Source organism: Plecotus auritus (assembly GCF_963455305.1).
Source record: "Plecotus auritus genome assembly, chromosome: 9".
Classification (NCBI taxonomy): Eukaryota; Metazoa; Chordata; class Mammalia; order Chiroptera; family Vespertilionidae; genus Plecotus; species Plecotus auritus.
The window spans coordinates 130,241,393-130,262,821 of record NC_137783.1 but is presented as its reverse complement, the minus strand read 5'-3'; the positions used below and the strand labels follow the sequence as shown (position 1 = coordinate 130,262,821).

Sequence of the window (21,429 nt, the reverse complement as noted above, 5' to 3'; positions counted from 1 at the left end):
CACGTGGGAATCAGCCAAATGAGGTTGGCTGGCAAGGGTGCTCCAGAAAGAACCTGATGGCATGTGCAAAGACACAGAGGTAGACATTTCAGCAGCATTAAAACATTTGAAATGGTTAGTGATGCCTATTGGAAAACGGAAATTTGAAATATTGAAAGATAGAAAAATGTTAGGGGATGAGGCCAGATCATGAGGGACTTGTTAAGCTAAGGAGTCTAGACTTTTATCCTGAAGGAGAATAGGAGAGTGAATAATGGGGATGAGGCTACACTCTTTGCTCAGAATGACTGGATGCCATTCACTGAGACTGGGAACCCCGAGAGCCAATCAGTGTGGGTCATGAAGAATTCAGTTTTATAACGATAATGATGCTAAATAGCATGCATATCGAGTTTTACAATGTATAAAAAGTTCATTCTCATAACTGTGCAGAGAAGCGGTTTTATAAAAGCAGAAATGGAGCTGACGAGGTCAAGTGCCTCATTCAAGTTCACAGACTGGTTTGTAGTTTTGCTGGGACTTGAAATCAGATCCCCAGAGCCCTGTGCTTTCTGAACACTGTGGATGGCATGCATGTTTTTCAGGGAAATATTTCACCCAAATTGTTAAGTGAAATGTACTTTAAGAACTAGTTGCCAGTTTTATTTTCACATTTAACCTACTTTTGAAAGTTTTACAGTTTATAATCATCATAACCCAGTGGTTACACCCTGCTCTCCCCAGAGGATACAAAAACATAGGTCTGGCTCTAACTTCTACATACAAGTGCAAATCTTGGGATGGTCTTGAGTTTTGCACCTCAGTTTTGTACCATGTAAAATGGGAATCCTTACTGTAGAATGGTGAAGGGAAAATGGGGTAATTTTTGCCCACATGCTTTGTGACCATAACATGCTATGTCCACTATGCCTCATAAACATTGTAGTCTTTCTTTCTCTTAAAGCATTTGGGGGAGAGATTGTTTTGTTTGGGGATGGGTGTTGGAGAGGGCCAATATCGGTTTGTGTTAAGGATGTGAAAGGAAAGTCAGAATTCTTGGAAAATGTTTGTTTAGCATCGACAGGCTTTGTTGTCTGCTGTGACACTGCCACAACTATTTGGGGCTCTCCTTGAGACCTGTCGGGGCATTGGTAGACATTTGGGGAATGGCTGAAATGTGGAGTTGTGAAATTGATTTAATTAGAAACAGTAGAAGGCATATCCAACTGCTTTCCCATAGGCGACCACTGAAAAATCTGTGGATGTTACTTTGAGCTTAGATGTTGCAACAGCAATAGAAACAATTGCCAACCTTGGCACTTGCGCAGTTGTTGTTTAACACATACTATAAGACTAGGATAATTTCATTTGTTTCAAAATGTACTGTGACTTTGGAACTCTTCACAATGCTAAAGTGAAACTTGGATCTCAGTTTTTTGTTTGTTTGTTTTTTCATCTGTAGGATAATTAATTCTAAATGGAGGCTTTACTTTACAAAAGAGGACTAGCAAAAATTTGAACAGGGAGATTTTCAAATCAAATATAAACAGTGGGTCAAAATTAAATAGTTTAGTGATATGTAAGTATTGACTGACACATACATATACAGAATATACACTGAGTGGCCAGATTATTATGATCTCTGAACGCATAATAATCTGGCCACTCATTGTATATCCTATAAAATATAAAGCTAATATGCAAATTGTCCCCTTGACCAGGAGTTCCACCAGCAGGCGGGCCAGCCAACCGCCCATGTCCCTTCTCCCTGGACAGGCTGGCCAGATCCCACCCATGCACGAATTCATGCACTGGGCCTCTAATATATATATAGAGAGAGAGAGTGGCCAGATTATTATGCATTCAGAGATCATCATAATCTGGCCACTCAGTGTATATGTGCACACACATATATAAAAATGCACTTAGAAAGTGTTGCAAGCACAAAGAATTTTTGCACATACCATTTACTCAGACTACCCAAACGTTAACTCACTCTCTCCACACACACAAACACTATAACATGTAAAATATATGTACATTTTTCAGAACCATTTGAAAGTAAGTTGCAGTCATCATGCCCTTTTACCTCTAAGTATTTTATTGCTTATTCCACAAATACAAGGATTTTTGCTTAAATAACTGCAGTGTAGTTGTCAAATTCAGAAAACTAGCACTGATATGTATTTTCATCTGATCTGTAATTCTTACTCAAATTTAACAACTGTTTCACTAATGTTTTTTATAGTAAAAGAAACAAATTTCTGGTTCAAGATACAATCGACACAAGTCGCCTGTGGTTATTGTCTTGATAATTTGTTTTAAATTTCTAAAACTATTTTTTGTGGTCTCTATCTGAGTTAATGCATATAATTAAAATTGCTCAAGTTGGGCAAAGGGAAATTATTTTAGGGTGCAAGAGAAATAATGGCAGTCAATATTTATTGAGAGTTTATTATGTGCTAAAAATGTAATGCATGCTACCTGATTTAATGCTCACAAGGCCTCTATCCCTATAAGGTAGATAGAATTTATTATTATCCCAACTTATAGATGAGAACACGGAGGCTTTAGAGAGGTAAAAAACTCACTGTGGTCATATAAGAAATAGCAGAGCCAGGATCTGAATATATATTGATGTGATTCAAGTCTTCTTAATTTCTAAGCCATAATGTTGCCTCAAGAGGCACAGGAGTGGAAGGGAACTTAAGAAACCAGCCACTCACTATTACCTACTACTCTTAAGTATGTCCATAGCTAACCATCAAAGGTGGTTTGGCTGCCCAGCATTTCCCTTAGTTCATTGAACACAAAATTTATTAATAAAGAGTTCTTTCTACAATGAAGTTTTCTTGTCTAGCCATACCATTTTCAGATGAAAATATCAAGGCCCAGTAGTAGATGAGTAGCTTGCCCAAAGTACCACAGTGAGTATGTACCTGAGCCGGAATGAGACCTATGCAGCTCACTGTCATTCCCACTATATTCCCATCAGCTTTAATGTCTCTGAACTGTTTAAGTGGTCTCAGATAGTCTTACTGGGTTGTTTAGAGCTGTAGAAAGTAGCTGATTGTTGTTCTCTTCTAATACAAGGAATTTCTTTTGCCTCTAAAGTTTGACTCACTTAACACTTCCTTGATGAAGGCTTGTCAGATAAGTTCTATCAACTGCAATAATTTCCCAGTAAAAGTAAAAGAGTTCCCCATTTGCTCTGGTGATATATGACAGTTAAAAATATTATATTCTTGGAAGCATTCTCTTATTCTACTTTATAATGCTTTGGTAGGGTGACTTAATAGCCCTTACTGTTGGGAAGTCCATAGTGAGCTCACAGAGGAGTATAACTAGTCTGATTCATCCCATTTTCTTGTGTCACTTGGGGACTGCTCACATTAGGGAGTTAAGGGTGAAAAGAGAGAAATAGAAATAAACCTTATAGTAACTGGACGTACTATGTACCAGATAGGACTTCCTAGAACAAACATTGTTTTGTTTTAACTCATATACTCAGTGAGCTCTATTTGTTCCAAATTTGCTGATGGGGAGGCTGAGTTTTTCCTCAGAGTGGTTAAGTAACTTTCCCAAGGTCACATAGCTTGTTAGTAATGGACTTGGTTTCAATTCTGGCTCTGACTGTAGGTGTGGAGAGGATGAGGAAAGATTTATTAGACAGTTCATGAATTCAACAGACTTTTGTTAGATAAAACACTGTGTTCAGTGTTGAATTTAATGAGATTCTTGCCTTCAAGAGAGATGAACAGTGTACTGGAGTAATGGGAGTTCAAAGGAGAAGGGAAGTAACTTCTAGCAAGAAAGATTAAGGAAGACCTCATCAAAGAGTTGGCATTTCTGGAGAGCCTTGAGGGATGGTGGGTGCTCTTCATGAGGAGATAAGGAAAAAGGAGCATGAGCAGGATATGGAGAGGCCTGGGATAGGTAATAGGAATGCTGTGGTGCTTGGTTTGGTTGTCGCGCTGAATTCCTGAAAGGAAGTTATGGGAAAGAAACAAGGAAGGAATTTGGGGCCAGATTGAGGGCCTTTCTTGGCAGACTAATGAGGAGTTTCAACATTTGAGTGGCTGTTGAAGTTTTTGAGCTAGGAAATGACTTGATCACCTATGACCTTCAATCAGTGTCATCTCATAGCAGAAAGTAGGATGGCTGGAATGGAGAGAGTGCGGGGAGACAGAGGAAGATGCTAATGGCAATGGTGCAGGTAGGAATGATGAGAATCTGAACTAGGGTGGATGAGAGGCCGTAAGAGGGAAGTTGTGGAAGTAGCATCAAGAGAAGTCTCAGCTGGGATGACGGGTGTCATCAATAACACTTAATTTTAAGACAGTAATTTTAAGGAGTCTGTTGGTGCTTTGACAAAATTAAAGACTACAGAAAGAAAAATTGCTTCAGAAGAGACGATATTGCATGTACCTTTGAATATTCATGTTGACTTTAGGTATGATATGGTAGGGGCATCTGGAAATATAGGTATGAAGTTGAGAATAGAGATTCATGGATGTAGACCACAGAATAGAGTCTCATGGTTATAGATTGTGGAGTCTTTTATTTTGAGGTGATTACTGGAAACATTAGATTATAAGAGCTTGCCAAGGGAGAGAGGGTAGATGAAAAGGGAAGGAAGCCAAAGACAACTCCTTGGGAAACACTTGACTCAGGGTGTGGGAAGAAGACCAAGTGCCAGAGAAGCGGGAGAATTAGGGCAGAACTGTGCCCCAGGAGCTGTGGGAGGAGAGACTTTTCACAAGAAATGAAGAATCAGCTTTGACATGCTGGAGAAAGGGGCCCAGGGCCAGATATTGAGAAAAGGCCTGGAATTTAAGTTTTTTAAGAATCATTTCAGTAGGGTTGTGAGAAGTTCATCAAGAAGAGGGCATTTGGGGACAGCTAGTAGGTGATTTCTGGTTTTTTGAGAGAAGGTAGTGCTTGGAATATGGACTATATTTGACAGGAGTCCATAGGGATTTTAAGAGACAGAAAACCAACTGCGGTGTAATAGAGGACTTAGTGTTTCATGTAGAACTAGAAAGCCCAAAGGTGGGGCTGGCTTCACAGGGTACTGGATCTCAGGGTTAAAGGTTACGCGTTTTCTCATGCTCTCCATTTCTTAGATTCACTTGTCTCTACTTTTGATTTTGGCTTCATTCTTTCCAGCTGCAAATAGCCTGTCTCCCTATACTGGGAAACACAACCGTTGGTAACCCCAGGCACATACTTGCATCTTGAAATCTGAAACGGATATCTATTGTCTTCCTCCCTACTTTCAGCAGAAAACTCCTAGGAGGACTCTGGTAGGCCAGACCTGCCTCATGTGCCTGCCCTTGAACCAGTTTCTCTACTGTGTTCAAAATGGTATGGCCCAGCCTGGGTCATGGCCTTATCCCCACTAGAATTACCTGGATGGAGAAGTTCCCCCAAAGAAAGCAGAAAGGGGAAAGAAGACATGCCTGGGAGAAAGAGATCATTGTTATGGCAGCCCACTAGAATATAGTGACTAGACACACGGTGGGGAATATCTGGGTCGATGCACAATGAACAAAGGATGGCTAAAGAATAGAAGGGTCCTAGTCAAAGCTTAGGTAGTTTAAATTTAGAGTAGAACCAGCTCTGTAACTTTGTCCTATAGTGATTAGTAGCCTACATGCAAAGATGATGAAGGATTTGATGTACTCGGAATTTGGCTTGGAAAAGTCAGGATTTCATAGGCGACTAGAAGAAACCAAGCAGGAGAATCAAGCAATTTGTTGTTAAAGTGTTTGACACAAGATTCAGAAAGTGTAGAGAGGCAGATGAAGTTTGCTGGCTCGTTTATTAATTGATTTTAATCAAAGCTGATGATTTGTTCTATGACTAAAAATAGTAGTGACTGCAAGTAACTGAAAACAGATTTGATTTTCTGCTAGCATGTTTGAACTTTCCAGCAAGGAAATAGACTAAGTCATTTCTTTCATGTATCGTTCACTCTAAGCCAGGCCATGCTTATTTAATACAGTATTATGTGTTTTAATAGAATCTTTAACTCAGAATTTGTTCCTTATTTCCCCTACTCACTACTTATTAGTCATATATATATATATATATATATATATATACACACACACACACACACACACACACACATATATATAGCATAATCTTTGATATATTATTATATATTATTCTTGGATATTATATTGGGTCTATCTAAGAATATTATGTTGGAAATGCTAGAAATATTTGTATCGCAGACATACTTGGTTTATTAATAAAATGATCATAGAATTAATGAATATTCAGTTTTAAAAATCTAGACTCAGATAAGGAGAAGAGAGGAAAAAGAACCACCCATTATCTCACCACTGAGGGATACCCATGGACCCATCCCTAAACAAGTCACGGGGATGGAACCAGCATGATTGGCTAAGACCAGTCATAGTTTAATCATGAAGCTGTCTTGTAAAGGAGAAGATATTTGAACAAATCTAGGCTCTATCAGGAAGACATGAATGGCTATATAGTAGGCAACCAACAGTGCCTGCCACGGTCCTCTCTGTACTACTCACCCATTCTATACACTTCATTTGAGCCCTTTCTGCTACAGGAAGCCTTCCCTGGTTTTTCTTTCCCAGATCCATCTTACGCTTTCTCTGCTCCTCACCCCTTATTACTGGATGAAGGGTCTTGGATTTTGTGCTCTAGATGTGTCAGGATGTACTTGTTTCTTCAACTGCACTGACTTTTTTCTAAGGCCCAGTGCCTGTTGTCTCACTTTCTTGTATGACCTTTGGTGATAGTAACCACATATTTGTACTTGAAATCGAGAGAGGGTTAAGACAAAGGATTTCTTTTCTTCTTCTTTTTTTAAATATATTTTTATTGATTCAGAGAGGAAGGGAGAGGGAGAGAGAGGTAGAAACATCAACAGTGAAAGAGAATCATTGATCGGCTGCCTCCTGCACGCCCCACACTGGGGATCGAGCCCACAACTGGGATATGTGCCCTGACCAGGAATAGAACCATGACCTCCTGGTTTATAGGTCGATGCTCAATCACTGAGCTATGCTGGCCAGGCAAGTCGAAGGGTTTTTTATTTTTAATTTATTGATGTGAGAAACCTTATCAGACTATGTAAAAACTAACTTCCATTGATGTTTTATGTTTAATGAATCATCCTCATTTATAAGAAATGAAATGAGAAATGTCTTAGGAAAACTCAGTACCTTCTTTGCCATACCTGTGGTGCTTGGCCTGTAGTAAAAGGTCAAATTTGTTGGTTGATGTTGGTTGTAAAAATTTTTTAAAGCTGTAAAAAAATATTTTTAAAGCTGTATTTCCTCATATGGGGGATAGTGCATGTGTTCATTGCAAGAGGATAAATGACTAGGTTGTCAGGATAACTTTGCTCAGGAAATATAACTATTAACAAGGTTTTTATTGACTTACCCATAAAATACGTCTTCTGTGGGTTACTATAAGAGGAAGTGGAAGATACAAAGGCCAACTGGTGCAGGTGGAACATAAGTTTCTTTGAATTGAATAAGCTCTTTTAGTATGTGCACGAGTTCTAGATGGCCTTACACTGTTACCAGGAACAAGCTTACTTTTTATTTTTTTCAATTTTAAAAAATTAATTTCAGAGAGGAAGGGAGAGGGCAAGAAAGATAGAAACATCAGTGATGAAACAGAATCATGATCTGCTTCCTCCTGCACACCTCCTACTGGGGATTGAGCCTGCAACCTGGGCATGTGCCCTGACTAGGAATCAAACTATGACCTCCTGGTTCATGGATTGATGCTCAACCACTGAGCCATAGTGGCCAGGCCAGACTTATTTTTTGATGAGGTATTCTGCTTTAGTTTTGTGTATTTAAACAGAAATATGTAATATTATATATGTGTGGGGAGTGTATGAAATAATTGTCCTCTTTTCTGTAAATGAAGACTACTTTTAAAAATTTGAGAATCTCCATAATAGGGGTTCTTAATGCATGCATGCTCATAAAACATATTCAGTTTTCACATATCCTATATAATAAAGAGGTAATATGCAAATTGACCCTCACGCCCTTGCACAAGATGACTGCCCCCATGTGGTCAAAGATGGCCACCACAAGGTGGCTGGCAGGGGAGGGTAGTTGTGGGCAATCAGAGGCCTTCAGGGGAGGGCAGTTGGGGGCAACCAGGCCTGCAGAGGAGGGCAGTTGGGGGGGACCAGGCCTGCAGGGGAGGGCAGTTGGGGGGGACCAGGCCTGCAGGGGAGGGCAGTTGGGGGCGACTGGGCCAGCAGGGGAGCAGTTAGGCATCGATCAGGCTGGCAGGGGAGTGGTTAGGTGGTGATCAGGCTGGCAGGCAGGCGAGCAGTTGGGAGCCAACAGTCCCAGATTGTGAGAGGGATGTCCGACTGCCGGTTTAGGCCCAATCACACAGGTGTCCCAGATTGGAGAGGGTTTAGGCTGGGCTGAAAGACAACCCCCTCCCCCCCCACAGTGCATGGATTTTGTGCACCGGCCCTCTAGTACTTACACAAAAGTCTATGAAGATGTAAAACTCTTCCTGGTATGTGAAGAAGTAGGGTAAGTAAAACGTTGGCTGACTGAGAACTCTCTGATATACTGTACCAGATGAGGTTTATTTAATGCTGATAGGAGGAATGTCCAAGGGGAATATAAAGGACGCTGTTTGATTGTTAGTCCTCTGGATTCACTATGAAAATAACCACATCATTCAGTTCTCTTAAAGTCATTTATAGAAAATAACATAAGACAACATTGTTCTGTTTCTAGAATTTACATTATTTTGTTTTGTTTACCATGTTTTATTTCAAGGCTTTATGTTTTTTAGCCATGGGCAAGGCATGGAGAAAACAAAGGCTCACTTTTTTCATCTGCTTAAAAACAAAACAAAACAGAGAGGATGTGGTGATACTAAGCCTGCCTGACCCACTGTTCAGGGCCAATATAGTAGGATTATGAAAATAATAAATGCTACATAAGTGTTAGTTTTTGTTAATATGTGCTGATACCAAACATTCCTAAATGAAACATCCCTGAATCAGGTACACCTCTTGAGGTCTTTATTTTTCACAGGAGGCAGCAGAGTTCTGAGCACATAGTAGGGCCTTACCATGTAAATAAATCTATGATCAAGGACTTTTTTGCTTTTACTTTAAAACGTTGTCCAAATTTTGCATCCTGTTGATTTCAAATTATATTTAATATGAGAATGTCTGCAGCAATATTTGCCCTGTTCAGTGTTGACCTGGAAATGCCTTCTCTGAGGGCAGTGCTATGGGCTGGTGCTTATGTCTATTGTATTTTGCACGTGGCATGACTCGGTACTGATCCACCTACTTGAGAAAATTGAATGGCATTGCAGGAGGGGCAGCTCAGGCATGTTTGGGTACAATCTGTGATAGTTCGTAGGTGTGGCTTCAAATTAAGATCTGCTAGGTGGGGAAACGTAGGTGTAGAAAGAAATGGTGAGGGAGGAGAGAAGGCATTGCTGAGGGTGAGATAAATGTGGCTCAGAAGGGAGGGGTGATGCTCAAGGTACACTTCTGTCAGTACTTGATAATAGCACAATACCGGGCCATCTGGTAAACCACTTCTGCAAAATGAAGGTGGTCACATGAATTGAGGGGAAGCCACTCTTTCCTGGTTTGGTCGCCTGCCTCCCAACCTCTCCATAATGTGATAGAGAAATCACCATGGATAAAACTCTCTATGGTTTTCAGCCGTGGGCAAACTACGGCCCGCGGGCCAGATCCGGCTGTTCTATCCGGTTCTCTTGCTCTCCCCTCCGCTCCTTTACTTTGAATTTATATTAGTTCACACAAACACTCCATCCATGGTTTTGTTCCGGCCCTCTGGTCCAGTTTAAGAACCCATTGTGGCCCTCGAGTCAAAAAGTTTGCCCACCCCTGGTTTATATGCAAAGCGTGCTTGAGCCTCACTGCTACAGTTGCCTAGACTCCCTCCGCCTGCTCCACGCCAGGCTCCTCACAACAGCTGCTGGGAGCTACCGAACCCTCATCTGCCCTTCCCCCAGCTCTGTCCATATGTCTAGTCAGTGTATATTGTAGTCCTTACTCTACTGGGCTCGACTAGAATTTCCGCCAAATGGCTACAATGAAATTTCTATAGCATACTAAAAGAAACCTAAATCCAGACATTTCTCAGAGAAATAGACACCAATTGGCTTACTCTCTATTTCACACTTGCCTCTCTTGTTTCTTTAAATGAAGAAATCCCAGCCTAATTCAGCACACAGATTACCTTCTGCCTGTGGCCTGCTCATTCATGCACACCACTGACCAGTGCCTCTTACACCAGCACTGTTCCTGTTCTCCCCTCTGGGAGGAGCCAGATGGAAAATATCATATAGCATATGCATTTAGGATAGAGGGTATAATTGAAAACTCTAGCTTCCCCTGAAAGGAGCCCCTAATGTGAATCCATGGACCTTATGAATAATAAATACACACAAAACTGATTCATAAAGGCATTGCACACTAAGCCACTTGTATCCTGTTTCCTGGAAGGGCTCCAAGTCCAATGGGAGGGCGGAAGTCTTGTGGCTTGCTCCACCCTCTCTCGGTCTCTCCCCTCTCTGTCTTTGCTCTCTCTGCTTCTGGGACTGTTGCAACAAGCAGAATAAACAGGAGTTGCCTTGAGGTAGCCTGAGTTCCCATTTGAAGTCCTGCTAAACCCGTGTTAAATCTGTGTGATCATGTGCATGACCTAGAGTGTGTTGAGATAATACTGTTGACCAATGGATTGGTGTTCCCAAGTTTAAAGTCCACCTTCCCCACCACCCTCCTTAAGAAAATATCCTCCCAGAATATGTTAAGAAAGAAAATTGTTGCCAGAGCACTTTAAAATCTAGCCAGATAGTTCTTTCCTGTTAGGAGAGCAAAGGGGAGTTGAAGTGAAACAGGAGGAGAAAGATGCAGGAACGTGAAGCTAATCAGAGAGCTCTCCCGCTCTTTACGTAGCAGGGTTGCCATTTTGAATCCAGAGTCTGATACAGGGACTTAGTTGAAGCATCACAGCAAATAACAAGGACCTACTACATGTCAGGTTTCATGCAAGAGTGCAAAATGAATATAACCTGGTCTCTGCTCCTATGGGACATATAATACAATTGAAGGAGATATGACAAGTTCATGGTAACTGGAGTCAAGATGCATCCAGTGAGAGAGCTTTGACTATACCAGTGGTCGGCAAACTCATTAGTCAACAGAGCGGCAAATGGCAGCTCACGAGCCGCAGTTTGCTGACCACTGGACTATACAGATACCTGTGGAATCAAAGGAAGGTGAAAGCATAACAGTTTCACATTGATGGGCAGAGGCCGGAGTGGGGGTATTTCAGGTGAAGGGAGTGTCATGAGGGAAGAGTCAGAGGTGGAAAAGCATAGAGTGCTAAATTGCAGACACAAGGAACACTGGGGAAAGAAGATCATGCTGAAGGTCTGGCTAATTCAGCACAGAAAATGCTCAGAGTTGTGTTTCCTTAAGATTTAGATCTTATGGTATTATAATTAAGTGGTTTGAGGCAGGAGTCTTGTGGAAGTTCATGGCAATAATACCGGAGGAGAAAAAAATGATGGCCTAGACCTAGGTGACAGCAGGAAGAGTAATGAGTGGATGGATGGACACTGTGCAGCCAGGCTCTATATGGTCTTATGTTCAGGGCTCCAAGTCCAATGGGAGGGCAGCAGAGGGGAAAGAAGGGATGCTTGGGACCATATACCCTTAGCACAGAGAGAAGCATACCACCTGCAACCTTCTGTTCTCACCCTAATGATGTGTTTTTTTTTTAAATGTATTTTATTGATTTTTTACAGAGAGGAAGGGAGAGGGATAGAGAGTCAGAAACATTGATGAGAGAGAAACATCGATCAGCTGCCTCCTGCACACTCCCTACTGGAGATGTGCCCGCAACCAAGGTACATGCCCTTGACCGGAATCGAACCCGGGACCCTTGAGTCCGCAGGCCGACGCTCTATCCACTGAGCCAAAAAGGTCAGGGCTGTTTTGTTTTTAAGGGCTTCATAGCCATTGAAAGAATAAGTAAAAAAAAAAAAAAAAGAAATATTATAATTTACCAAATTAAAAACATTTTCTGGAGCCAGCCAATAGGTCCTCATGCAGAGAGAAGTTGGGAACACTGTTGGGTGTAGCAGAGACAATCCAGGCACAGAATGGGAAGTAGCTGGCCTTGGCTAGGAGAGGGCCACTGGTGACAAATTCTTCCTCAAGATCCGCCACCTGTTTTTCCTTGGGAGCTGCTGAAAAAGCACAACAGAGAATGTACCATATCCTACTAGAGTCCCAGTGAGTTTAGGGCATGCCCTGCACCTTGGGCACCTAGGGGTTCCACCCCCCACCCCCATCTCCACGCCCCTTCCCGCAGATCACCTTTGGCTCTGGGAAGAATGGTACTGTTAGTCTGTTGGAAACTCCTCTATAAAATTGCAGTTCTGACCTCCTAATGCCATAGTCTCTGCATGTGAGCGCTGGTCTGCTGGGTGAGACCTGTTGCAACTCAAGTCCACTGTGTTCTCTGAGAATTGTTTCCTGGTCTCTTGGTGACCCACCAGAGGCATCACAGAGGTGCAGAGAAAGTAGATAAGCATTGGAGCCAGCCAGGAATGCTGGCTCCTCCGCTTACCAGCCCTGTGACTTATGCCAAGTCCGCTAGCCTCTTAGGGACTCAGAGAAGTGTGGCTATTGTCATGCGATGATTAAAATGAAAAGGAATGTCTGTAAACCACTATCACCGTGCCTGGAACTACTGTGGGCTCATTACCGAGTAGGTGTTTCCTTCCAGAGATTTGGGGGACTTTGTCTCCAATCCTGTTATTTACTCACATTGCTCTTTCTGGATCTGAGATTTTGAACAAGAAGCATCCCTAGGGTCTGCTCTAAGAATTACTGGCCCATAAAAGAAGCAGAGAGGCTTTGGAGGGTGCAGCTGCTGAAGCTGCAGAGCCCCCACCAGACTGCTGTGTTTATTATTCATTAACAGCCGCTCAGTAAAATGTGGGTAGAGGCATTCCAGAAGAAAGGAGTAATCAGAGGGAGTGTGAGGTGGTGTGCCCCCATCTCAGCATTAGCACCGTCCACCACATCCGGGTCGTGTTGATTTCTCCAGATACTGGGTTTGCATTTTGGGATAAGCCACAGGCAGAGAGCTTGTTTGGTCATTTCCATTGATGATAAATAGTGGAGAAAGAGATGGTGCTTTTGAAGTTAGCTTACTTTAGTTTTCCCATGGCTCATAAAGGGGCAGAGATTTGGGGAAAGGGGGCAAATGTTTTGGCTCCTGCGCTTCAACACTCTCTTCTGTTGACAAGTAAAGGGAATCAGGTTCTCTGCATTTTGCCACTTTGTTAAATTATAAAATACTCTTTTCCATGAGCTCCAGTCTAATAGACTGAAGTTTTCAAGGAAAGTCCATAGATATGGGGACATGGAAAGCTAATATCAGAGACAAAAGGCTAAGAATCTTGTATCAGCCTCAGTCTGTTTATAGTGTTTGCTTTTTGGCAGACTTGACAGCAAAGGAGGAGCCCTCATAGACATGGGACTACTTGCATTGCTGGGGGAGGAGAAGGCTACTGCCCCTTATGGTCCTTATTAAACACTGCATTATCAATTGAACTTAATTAGTGAGCCTGGGGTGGGGTAGGGGAGTGGGGGGGAGAAAGCCCCTTGAGAGGGCATGCATCAAGCCTGCAGGAGGTATAGACTGTGGGTTGCTATGGTATGGAAATAGCAAGCCTTTTCGAGGAAGAAATTCCGAGAAAGCAGTTTTTGAAGATTGAGTTGGCATTTTCCCGTGCCTGTTCTTGGAAGTGTTTGTATTTGGCCTACAAGCTTACTGTGCAAGGAATAACCATAGAAGGTAGCCTGTGACCAGGTTCAGTTGAGTTCTAAGAATTCATACATCAGGCATGGTCATTAGAACAGAAGTTTTCATGGGAAGTAACACTGAAGTTGGCTATGTAGGGGGTGAAGATGAGGTTGAGAGGTGAAGCATTTAAAGACACAGTGGTGAAAATAGCTGGTCTAGAATCAAGAGGATTTGCTGAGGAGAAACATTTGAAAATGGAAGCACTGAAGAGGTCACCATCTGCAATCTCTCATTTTACCTAGGGTGACCTCTACGAGGTAAAAGGTCATGAGCCTGGGTTGTGGGAGCCTCAAAAGGCAGGCAGTATAGAGCTTAGGTGCTGGGGTGCCTTGTGTGAAACCAAGGAAATAGTGAGAAGGCTATTTACGAAAAATTTAATTTAGGGGCACGTGTTCAAACTGTGTTAAATCCTGTGTTTTTAAAAATTGAATTTATTTGAGTGACATTGGTTAACAAGATTATATAGGTTTCAAGTGTACATTTCTATGATACATGATCTGTATATTGAATTGTGTCTACCACCCAGAGTCCAGTCATCTTCCATCACCATATATTTGGCCCTCTTTACCCTTTACTTCCCACACCTTCTGGTGACCACCATACTATGGTATGTGTCTGAGTTTCAGTTTTATATCCTACATATGAGTGAAATCATATGGTTCTTAGCTTTCTCTGACTGACTTATTTCTCTTCGCATGATGTTCTCAAGATCCATCCATGTTGTCACAAATGGGATTACTTCATCTGCCCGTATGGCTGAGTAGTATTCCATTGTACATAAGTACCACATCTTCTTTATCCGGTCTTCTATGGAAGGACACTTGGGTTGTTTCCATGACTTGGCCGCCATGTGTGAAATCCTGTCATACAGTTGTGGTGCTGCCTGAAAACCCAGCATTGTTATCCTGGCTGTTGAATAAACGACACACTTGCTCTTGTCCTGTGATCGTTTTACCTTTCACTCCTCCACCCACATTCCCTTCCAATTCACACACATCTTCAGTACATGTTTCTATGTTAATACCAGGTAAAGATCAAGTGTTAGCCTTTCCAAGACTGTTTGCATTTTTAACTGGGACAAAAGCTTCAAGAAAAAGTAAATGCATCTAAAAAGTAGAGTTTTCAGGTCTCAGTGACTTCAAATGTATGAGGCTTCCTGAAATCAAAGTGTGTAAGAGGAACAGATTAGAAGCAGGGGACACACCTGATGTCTAAGAAGAGGGTGTTGTGTGCCAGGCACTTAGTAAGCACTTAAATTTGTTAGTGAGTGAAACTTTTTAGTGAATGAATCAATCAATGAATAAGGCTTAGGGGTACAGGAAAAGAGAAAGAACGATGGAAAGAGAACCTTTAAAGAAGGAATTAATATGACTTGGTGATTATGTGATCCTAAGGGGGAGAGAGCATTTTTTTTATTTTATTTTAATTATAGACACAAAATCTCGTGGCCTGGGAGAATGCCTCTGACGGAACCAGGAAACTGGGAGAGTGCTGTGTTTAATCCTAAGGGCATGCAACTATCATTTAAGCCAAAACTTGGAACGCTCCTTCAAGTTCACCTGTTTATAAGTTACTTATATGAGTTGCGGTCCCATTTCCTGCTGCTTCTCCTTAAAGTCCTCTCTTCAACTTCCCCTCCCATTTCTGTGTGCCTGGGGAAATGGGAAAGCAGCTCAGTATGAATGGTGTGCTGAGGTTTTTTTTACAAAATGACCCATTTTGTAAATTCTGTTTTTATTCCACGCTTACTCCCACTTAAATTTGTCACTTCAAAATTCTCTAGAACAATGCTTATTTTTTTCAAAAAATATATCAGCCTTTTTATGGAAAGTTATGCTTACGGTGAGTTTTACTGTTTGCCTCTCTTTTGCATGGACTATGCGGCCCTGGATTATGGAGATAACAGGCCGACTTGCCTCCTGAAGGCATTCCTCCTTGACAGACTGGTTTGCTCAGATCCGAATAAACACTCCTGCCTACGGGCCAGTAGTCTGCGTTTACAAGGCACTTGGAAAACACCGCAAGCAAGCTGCGGAGAGTGACCATGAATAGCAAACTTAATTTGGTTTAATGTGTTTTGGCTTGCTTGACCTCACCAGAATAAAAATGTGCCTGCTTAAATTATTGTATTGAGAGTTAAAAAAATAAAATAAAATCCAGAGACATTTATCTCATTGGAAGAATCTTGGGATCGCTTTAGCAAAGGTTTAAGTCCATGTTTAATGTCAGATAGGCTTGAGAAATGTTTAACATAGAGCTTTAATCACAGATTAGGTTATTGTGAGTTCTGAATTTTAAGAGACTGAATTACAATTTTTCCCCCCTCTTGCTACTTTTCTTTTTCTAGACGATTGGCTGGCAACGACCTTTCTTTTATCCACCCAAAGGCCTTGTCTGGGTTGAAAGAGCTCAAAGTTCTGTAAGTAATGCAGTTTTAGAGTTTCACAGCTGGCTGTGTATTTTCTTTCTGCATAGTCAACATGCTTGGAGCGAGGTTAAGCACAGTTTCTTTTAGCTCAGGATTAAAAGGTTTAAGGAGTGGCCAGTGGGTTGGTGTGGGAGGCTAGAGGTTGATTTAGGCAAACCTAGGTCTAGATAACAAAAGTTAAAATCTGAATAAGAGGTCTTCTGATCTCTAGTGCATTAGAGTCAAATATTAGACTTTTTATGTAGCTAATGCACTGAATCAAAATCATATTTAAGCTTCACTGTTTGGGTTTTGTTTCCACATATTTTACAGCTATAAGAACGTTGAATTAGCTGACCCTTGTGGGAAAAGGACTTACAAGAGTTCCAAATATTACAGTCATTTCAGAGCTAAAGGGAACCGAGGTGCTTGTGACTTCTGTAGTCTGTGAGGGATCAGGACATGAATTCCCAGCAGAGGCCAGGAGTTTGGAGTGTGGCAGGTTGAGGAACAAGGGGACTGACTGCCAGCCCCCTCACTCCTACCATTACTTGCTGGGTGACCGTGGGCAAGTCACCAGACCTCTCTGATCCAGTGAGCTAGAGGGGCCCTTTACCATCCCATTCTGTGGTTATGACTCACATCAGGCAGTTATTTGATTAATGTGACTAGGCAAACACTAGAAGGACTTCATTTTGGGTTCTGATCTTTGCCTTCAAGCTCCAGGCCCTCGCTCTCAGATGATTAAAGCTCAAGTTCTGCCCTGGCCTGCATTCCCTGAGCACACGGCTGCTGCCCCCTAAGACTCAGGGTCTCCTATCCTCTTGGCACAAGTGGCTTTACCTCATGTCTGCAATTCGGGGCTCTGCTTGATCCAATTTGAAAAGGCGTAGGGATTGCAGTGGGTGCTGTTATTCTTCCCGGTTAGCTTGTTATACCTCCCAGTGAATTTTAGCCGGGGTGATGAAGGTTAATGAGGTGCCTTAATTCCTGAGAGGGAAGCAGCCCCTGGAAATGTAGATTACCAGGCACGTGCGTGTCAGAAGATGGCTTGGGTTTCATTTCTGGCTTTACAACAGATGTTTCTTGCCTTTTTTTGCAATTCTCTTGTCTTGGGTACTTTCTACCTTGATCCCTTCCCTTTCCTGTCATTGGCAATAAAAATTTTTTTTGAAAGAAATGACTCTGAATTCTTCTAAGAAAAAATGGTCACCATTGCTTATTCACTAACCAAAAATTTCCTTCCAGAACCCTCCAAAACAATCAGTTGAAAACAGTGCCCAGTGAAGCCATTCGAGGACTGAGTGCTTTGCAGTCTTTGTAAGTACTTTTTTGGTTTTCTGCATTTTTGAATCATAAGATCATCTGGTTGCAACATGTGTAAAGACCTGGAATTCCAGGGAGAGAGGGAGATTTCTCTTCTCCTCTGGGATAAAAACGGGGGTGGCCAGTTGCCGTTATGGAAATGTCCTTTGGCGAGGGAGAAGGAGGTGGTCCAGTCTGCCTCCTCTCTTTTCTCAGGGGTGGGAGGAAGCTCCAAGTAGACACTGCTGGGTGTCATTCCACCAGCTGATCTGTGGCAGGTGGGCATCACCCCCATGGAACCAGAGTCGTGTGTACAGCAGTTCCAGGGTCTTGGGCCATGAAGGTCAAGGAACAGCCACAAAGAGGTCTCAGCTTCAGGTGGTAATGACAGTCAGGACAAACTGATTCGAGTTCCTTATCTGTGGACATTGAACACACACTGGGAGTGGCAACTTAATGGCCTGTGCTGCCTTCTTCCCAAGGCTGTTTGTCTTTTTGAGGAAAGGCTGGTTTTACGTGGAGTGTTCAAGATTTCAACTCTTGGTTTCTACCGTGCTCAGCTACTAATTTCTAAAGGTTTTTCATATAGTACGTCCCTTTGTTTTTTTTTTTTTTTTTTTTTTGCATCCTTTCTCATGTATATACATGTGTGTATGTACATGAACTTGGAGAATGGGGATCATTGCTGCCGTGGTTTGAGTATGCAGACTCCCATTCTGCCTCTAGTGGGTGGATCAGGTGAGCAGCTTGGTATCACAGGGACCCTGCAGATCCACAGAAGGTTTTGAAGAAACAACTGTTTTTATATTGAATAACCAGATATTTGTTAATGACTAGAATGCCTGCTGTGGAGTAGTGTCAAGGCTACACCACAGGTCTCTTTATCCCTGGGGTAGAAAACCAAGTTCCTGTCTTTGGGGCGCTTAAAGGAAAGAGGTGAGAAGCACTCAACTGAAGCATGTGTTTATCGTAACGTGACTCTTGCCAAGATTAAGAAAAGCCCTTTGCATATTTATGTCAGAATGTTTGCATCGCTTTCAAAAAAGAAATCCAGGCAAGTTTGGATTTATTAGAACTCTGTTTGGTTTTGAATCCCCACTTTGCTATTTACTGGCTGTGTGATGTTGGCCAAGTTATTTAAAATTCTCCATACAGTAGTTTGCTCATTACTTACCGTGTACTTGAATGCATGAAAAGAACTTAGGACAGTATCTGACAGGTATTAAGTGCTCAATAAACACTGTGGAATCTCTTAATTTAAAAATTGATGATATATTTTATTAGTTTTTTTCCTTTCATTACTAGTTTACCCAATTTGTATAACTAGGTGAAGGGAACATCTTTGAAAGTAATGAAAAAGTAGTCTTCAAAACAAGGAACTTAGTTTGTTATTCTACTAGGATCATGAATACAAAGTTACAGTTTTAGTTCACGTCCAAATAAATACAATGGAACTAGGGCAGTTTCTCAAAGTCTGGCTCTTTGACCATCTGTAACAGTTATCACTAGGGGGAAATGTCCCTAAAATACAGATCTCTAGGCCATATCCAAGAAGTAATGATATTTTCTCTTTTAAGGATCCAGGAAGCTATATTTCAAAAAATTGTCCCAGGTAATCGCATGTACATGGAGGTTTTGAGATTTACTCCGAATAAAAAATTGTAATATTTATCACATTTATGTGTTATGAGTTATAAAATTAGGTTTTACTCGCACCACACATGTATACACTAATCTGTTCCTTAGTGTTTTTTTTTTAATTGATTGCCCTTTAAAATAACTATAAATGGAAGCTTTTGTAGGAAATGCATGTGAATTGTAGAAGATTTAGTTGAAAATAATCCAGCGGCTTATCCCATCCACTTGCTAATATAAAACCATTTAACTGCACCCAAAACACATCCCTGGAAATTGTAAGTTGTAGATTAACTTTTGATTTTAGATTATCTTAGTAGTTAATGGAAAGTGAATGTGAAAATAAAAATATGCATTAATAAAGCATATCTTATGCTATAACAGTTAAACTTTACAATGCATCTAATGTCTTAGATAAAGAAGAGTATCTAATGTCATAAAAAAAAAGGATTATATGGGGTATCAACCACTTAATGTCCAAAATTGGGATGAAGGGTGGAAGTGAGGAGAGGAGTCCAAACAAAAAGTTTTTAAAAAGGCATCAGAATGTTTTTACATGTATCAGAAACACACGGAGCGATGGGTCAGGCCTGTTTTATTTGAGAAGGAAACGTTCTTGGGTTTGTTAGCATAGTGGGTGTAGTGGTCAAGTCAGCTACAATTGAAATTCTGGTGTAAAACAGTCTTATCAGCACTTGAGTCGGTTTGAAAATCTGATCTTCAGACCAGAATTACACGAAGGCTTTCCTTGTGGTTTTGAAGTAGTGCTTTACAAGGAGCAAAGTTCATTAGGGGTGGAAATTGAACAGAAGTGGTTTGATGCAAGTATGTGATGATGACCTTCACATCTGAAAGCAAATTGTTGCTATTAATAAACAGGGAGTGTGAACAGCCTTCCACAAAGCCCTGAGCATTGCCTGAGCAGATTAAGAAGACATCTCAGAATTTGCCCCACTAGATTTTTTTCTTAATGTTAGAACACACTTAACATTGGATATGAAAGGATTTTAAGGGCTACGTTTTCTAGGTTTTCCACAATAGCAGAATTTCTGAACTATTTTGAACTAGAACCTGATGACAAACTATATATAGACTAGGTGTTTACTGACATCCCAGACATTCATCACATACAGAATTATTTGGTATCGTAATTTCATTTAAGGCAACATAAAAATAGTATGTGAGCCTCGGTAAGATGTAAAAATGTTTTTGCAGATAGAGAATAGACACAGGATGAATAGTAAGGGAATTTAGTTAACACATTGTTAGTCTTTTAACAACTAAAGTACACTTAAATACAATAATAATTGTATGGAGTTTAAATGGTAGAATACCTTAGCCAATCCACATCCTCTCCCACTCTGGGGGATATCTGATGCCATTTATTGCATCTACTGAATGGATTAATTATAGCATTTCCTTTGTCCATTAATAGGGATAAATATTAATAATGTAGGTCATTGGTACAAAGCCACAGCTCTAAGATGAATTATCTGTGAAACATTAATCTCAGTGTAAGTGCATTTCTTTGTATTTATGGGTGTGCCTCCCACACCCACTTGTGAATTGAGGTATAAGGATTAACCATTTGTGTCACCACAAATCCTTTTTCTCACTTAACTTCTGGATTTCATTTTCCGGAGTTCTTCCCTTTGCTCTCAATATATGTGTGACTTACAATTTTGGCAATTGTTAGCACAGAGGAAATTGTGTCTGTGTATTTAATGTTGTATTATTATTTTGCCTAGAATATAGTAATATTAACTCTTTTAGCTCAAAACTCACTTGGTTATCTTGCTTTAAGTAAAGGCTATCCCTTTGGTGGTATATGGCACAGAATTCTGCAGGAGCATGTATGGTATACATAATACTGGGCTTAGGTTAAAAAGGTACTGACAACATTCCTTATTACGGTATTTACCGCATCTCAACGGAACATTTAAATGACGATTTCTCTGTGTATGTAGGGGAAACATTATTTTGTTGAATATGAATACATGTTATCAATATGATAACATAAGCAATTTTACCTTTTAAACTGCTCTAACACTGAGAAACTAGGGAGGAACTTCAATCTGTACTTAAAATACAATCCAAACCCCTTACCTGGCCCACATGGGTTCACATAATCTGGTCCCATCCCCGTCTGTGTCTCTGTGGCCCCTCACTCCCTTCCTCTCACATGCTTAT

General features: G+C 41.1%; 1 protein-coding gene across 1 annotated transcript in view; it reads left to right on the top strand.

The window, feature by feature from the left end:
* Positions 1 to 21,429, top strand: part of LGR4 (leucine rich repeat containing G protein-coupled receptor 4) — a 98,622-nt gene that overhangs the window by 55,766 nt on the left and 21,427 nt on the right. Inside the window, exons 3-4 of the mRNA XM_080642517.1 lie at positions 16,240 to 16,311; positions 17,548 to 17,619. Coding sequence (XP_080498643.1) covers positions 16,240 to 16,311; positions 17,548 to 17,619 — 144 coding nt within the window. The remainder of the gene's footprint in view (positions 1 to 16,239; positions 16,312 to 17,547; positions 17,620 to 21,429) is intronic.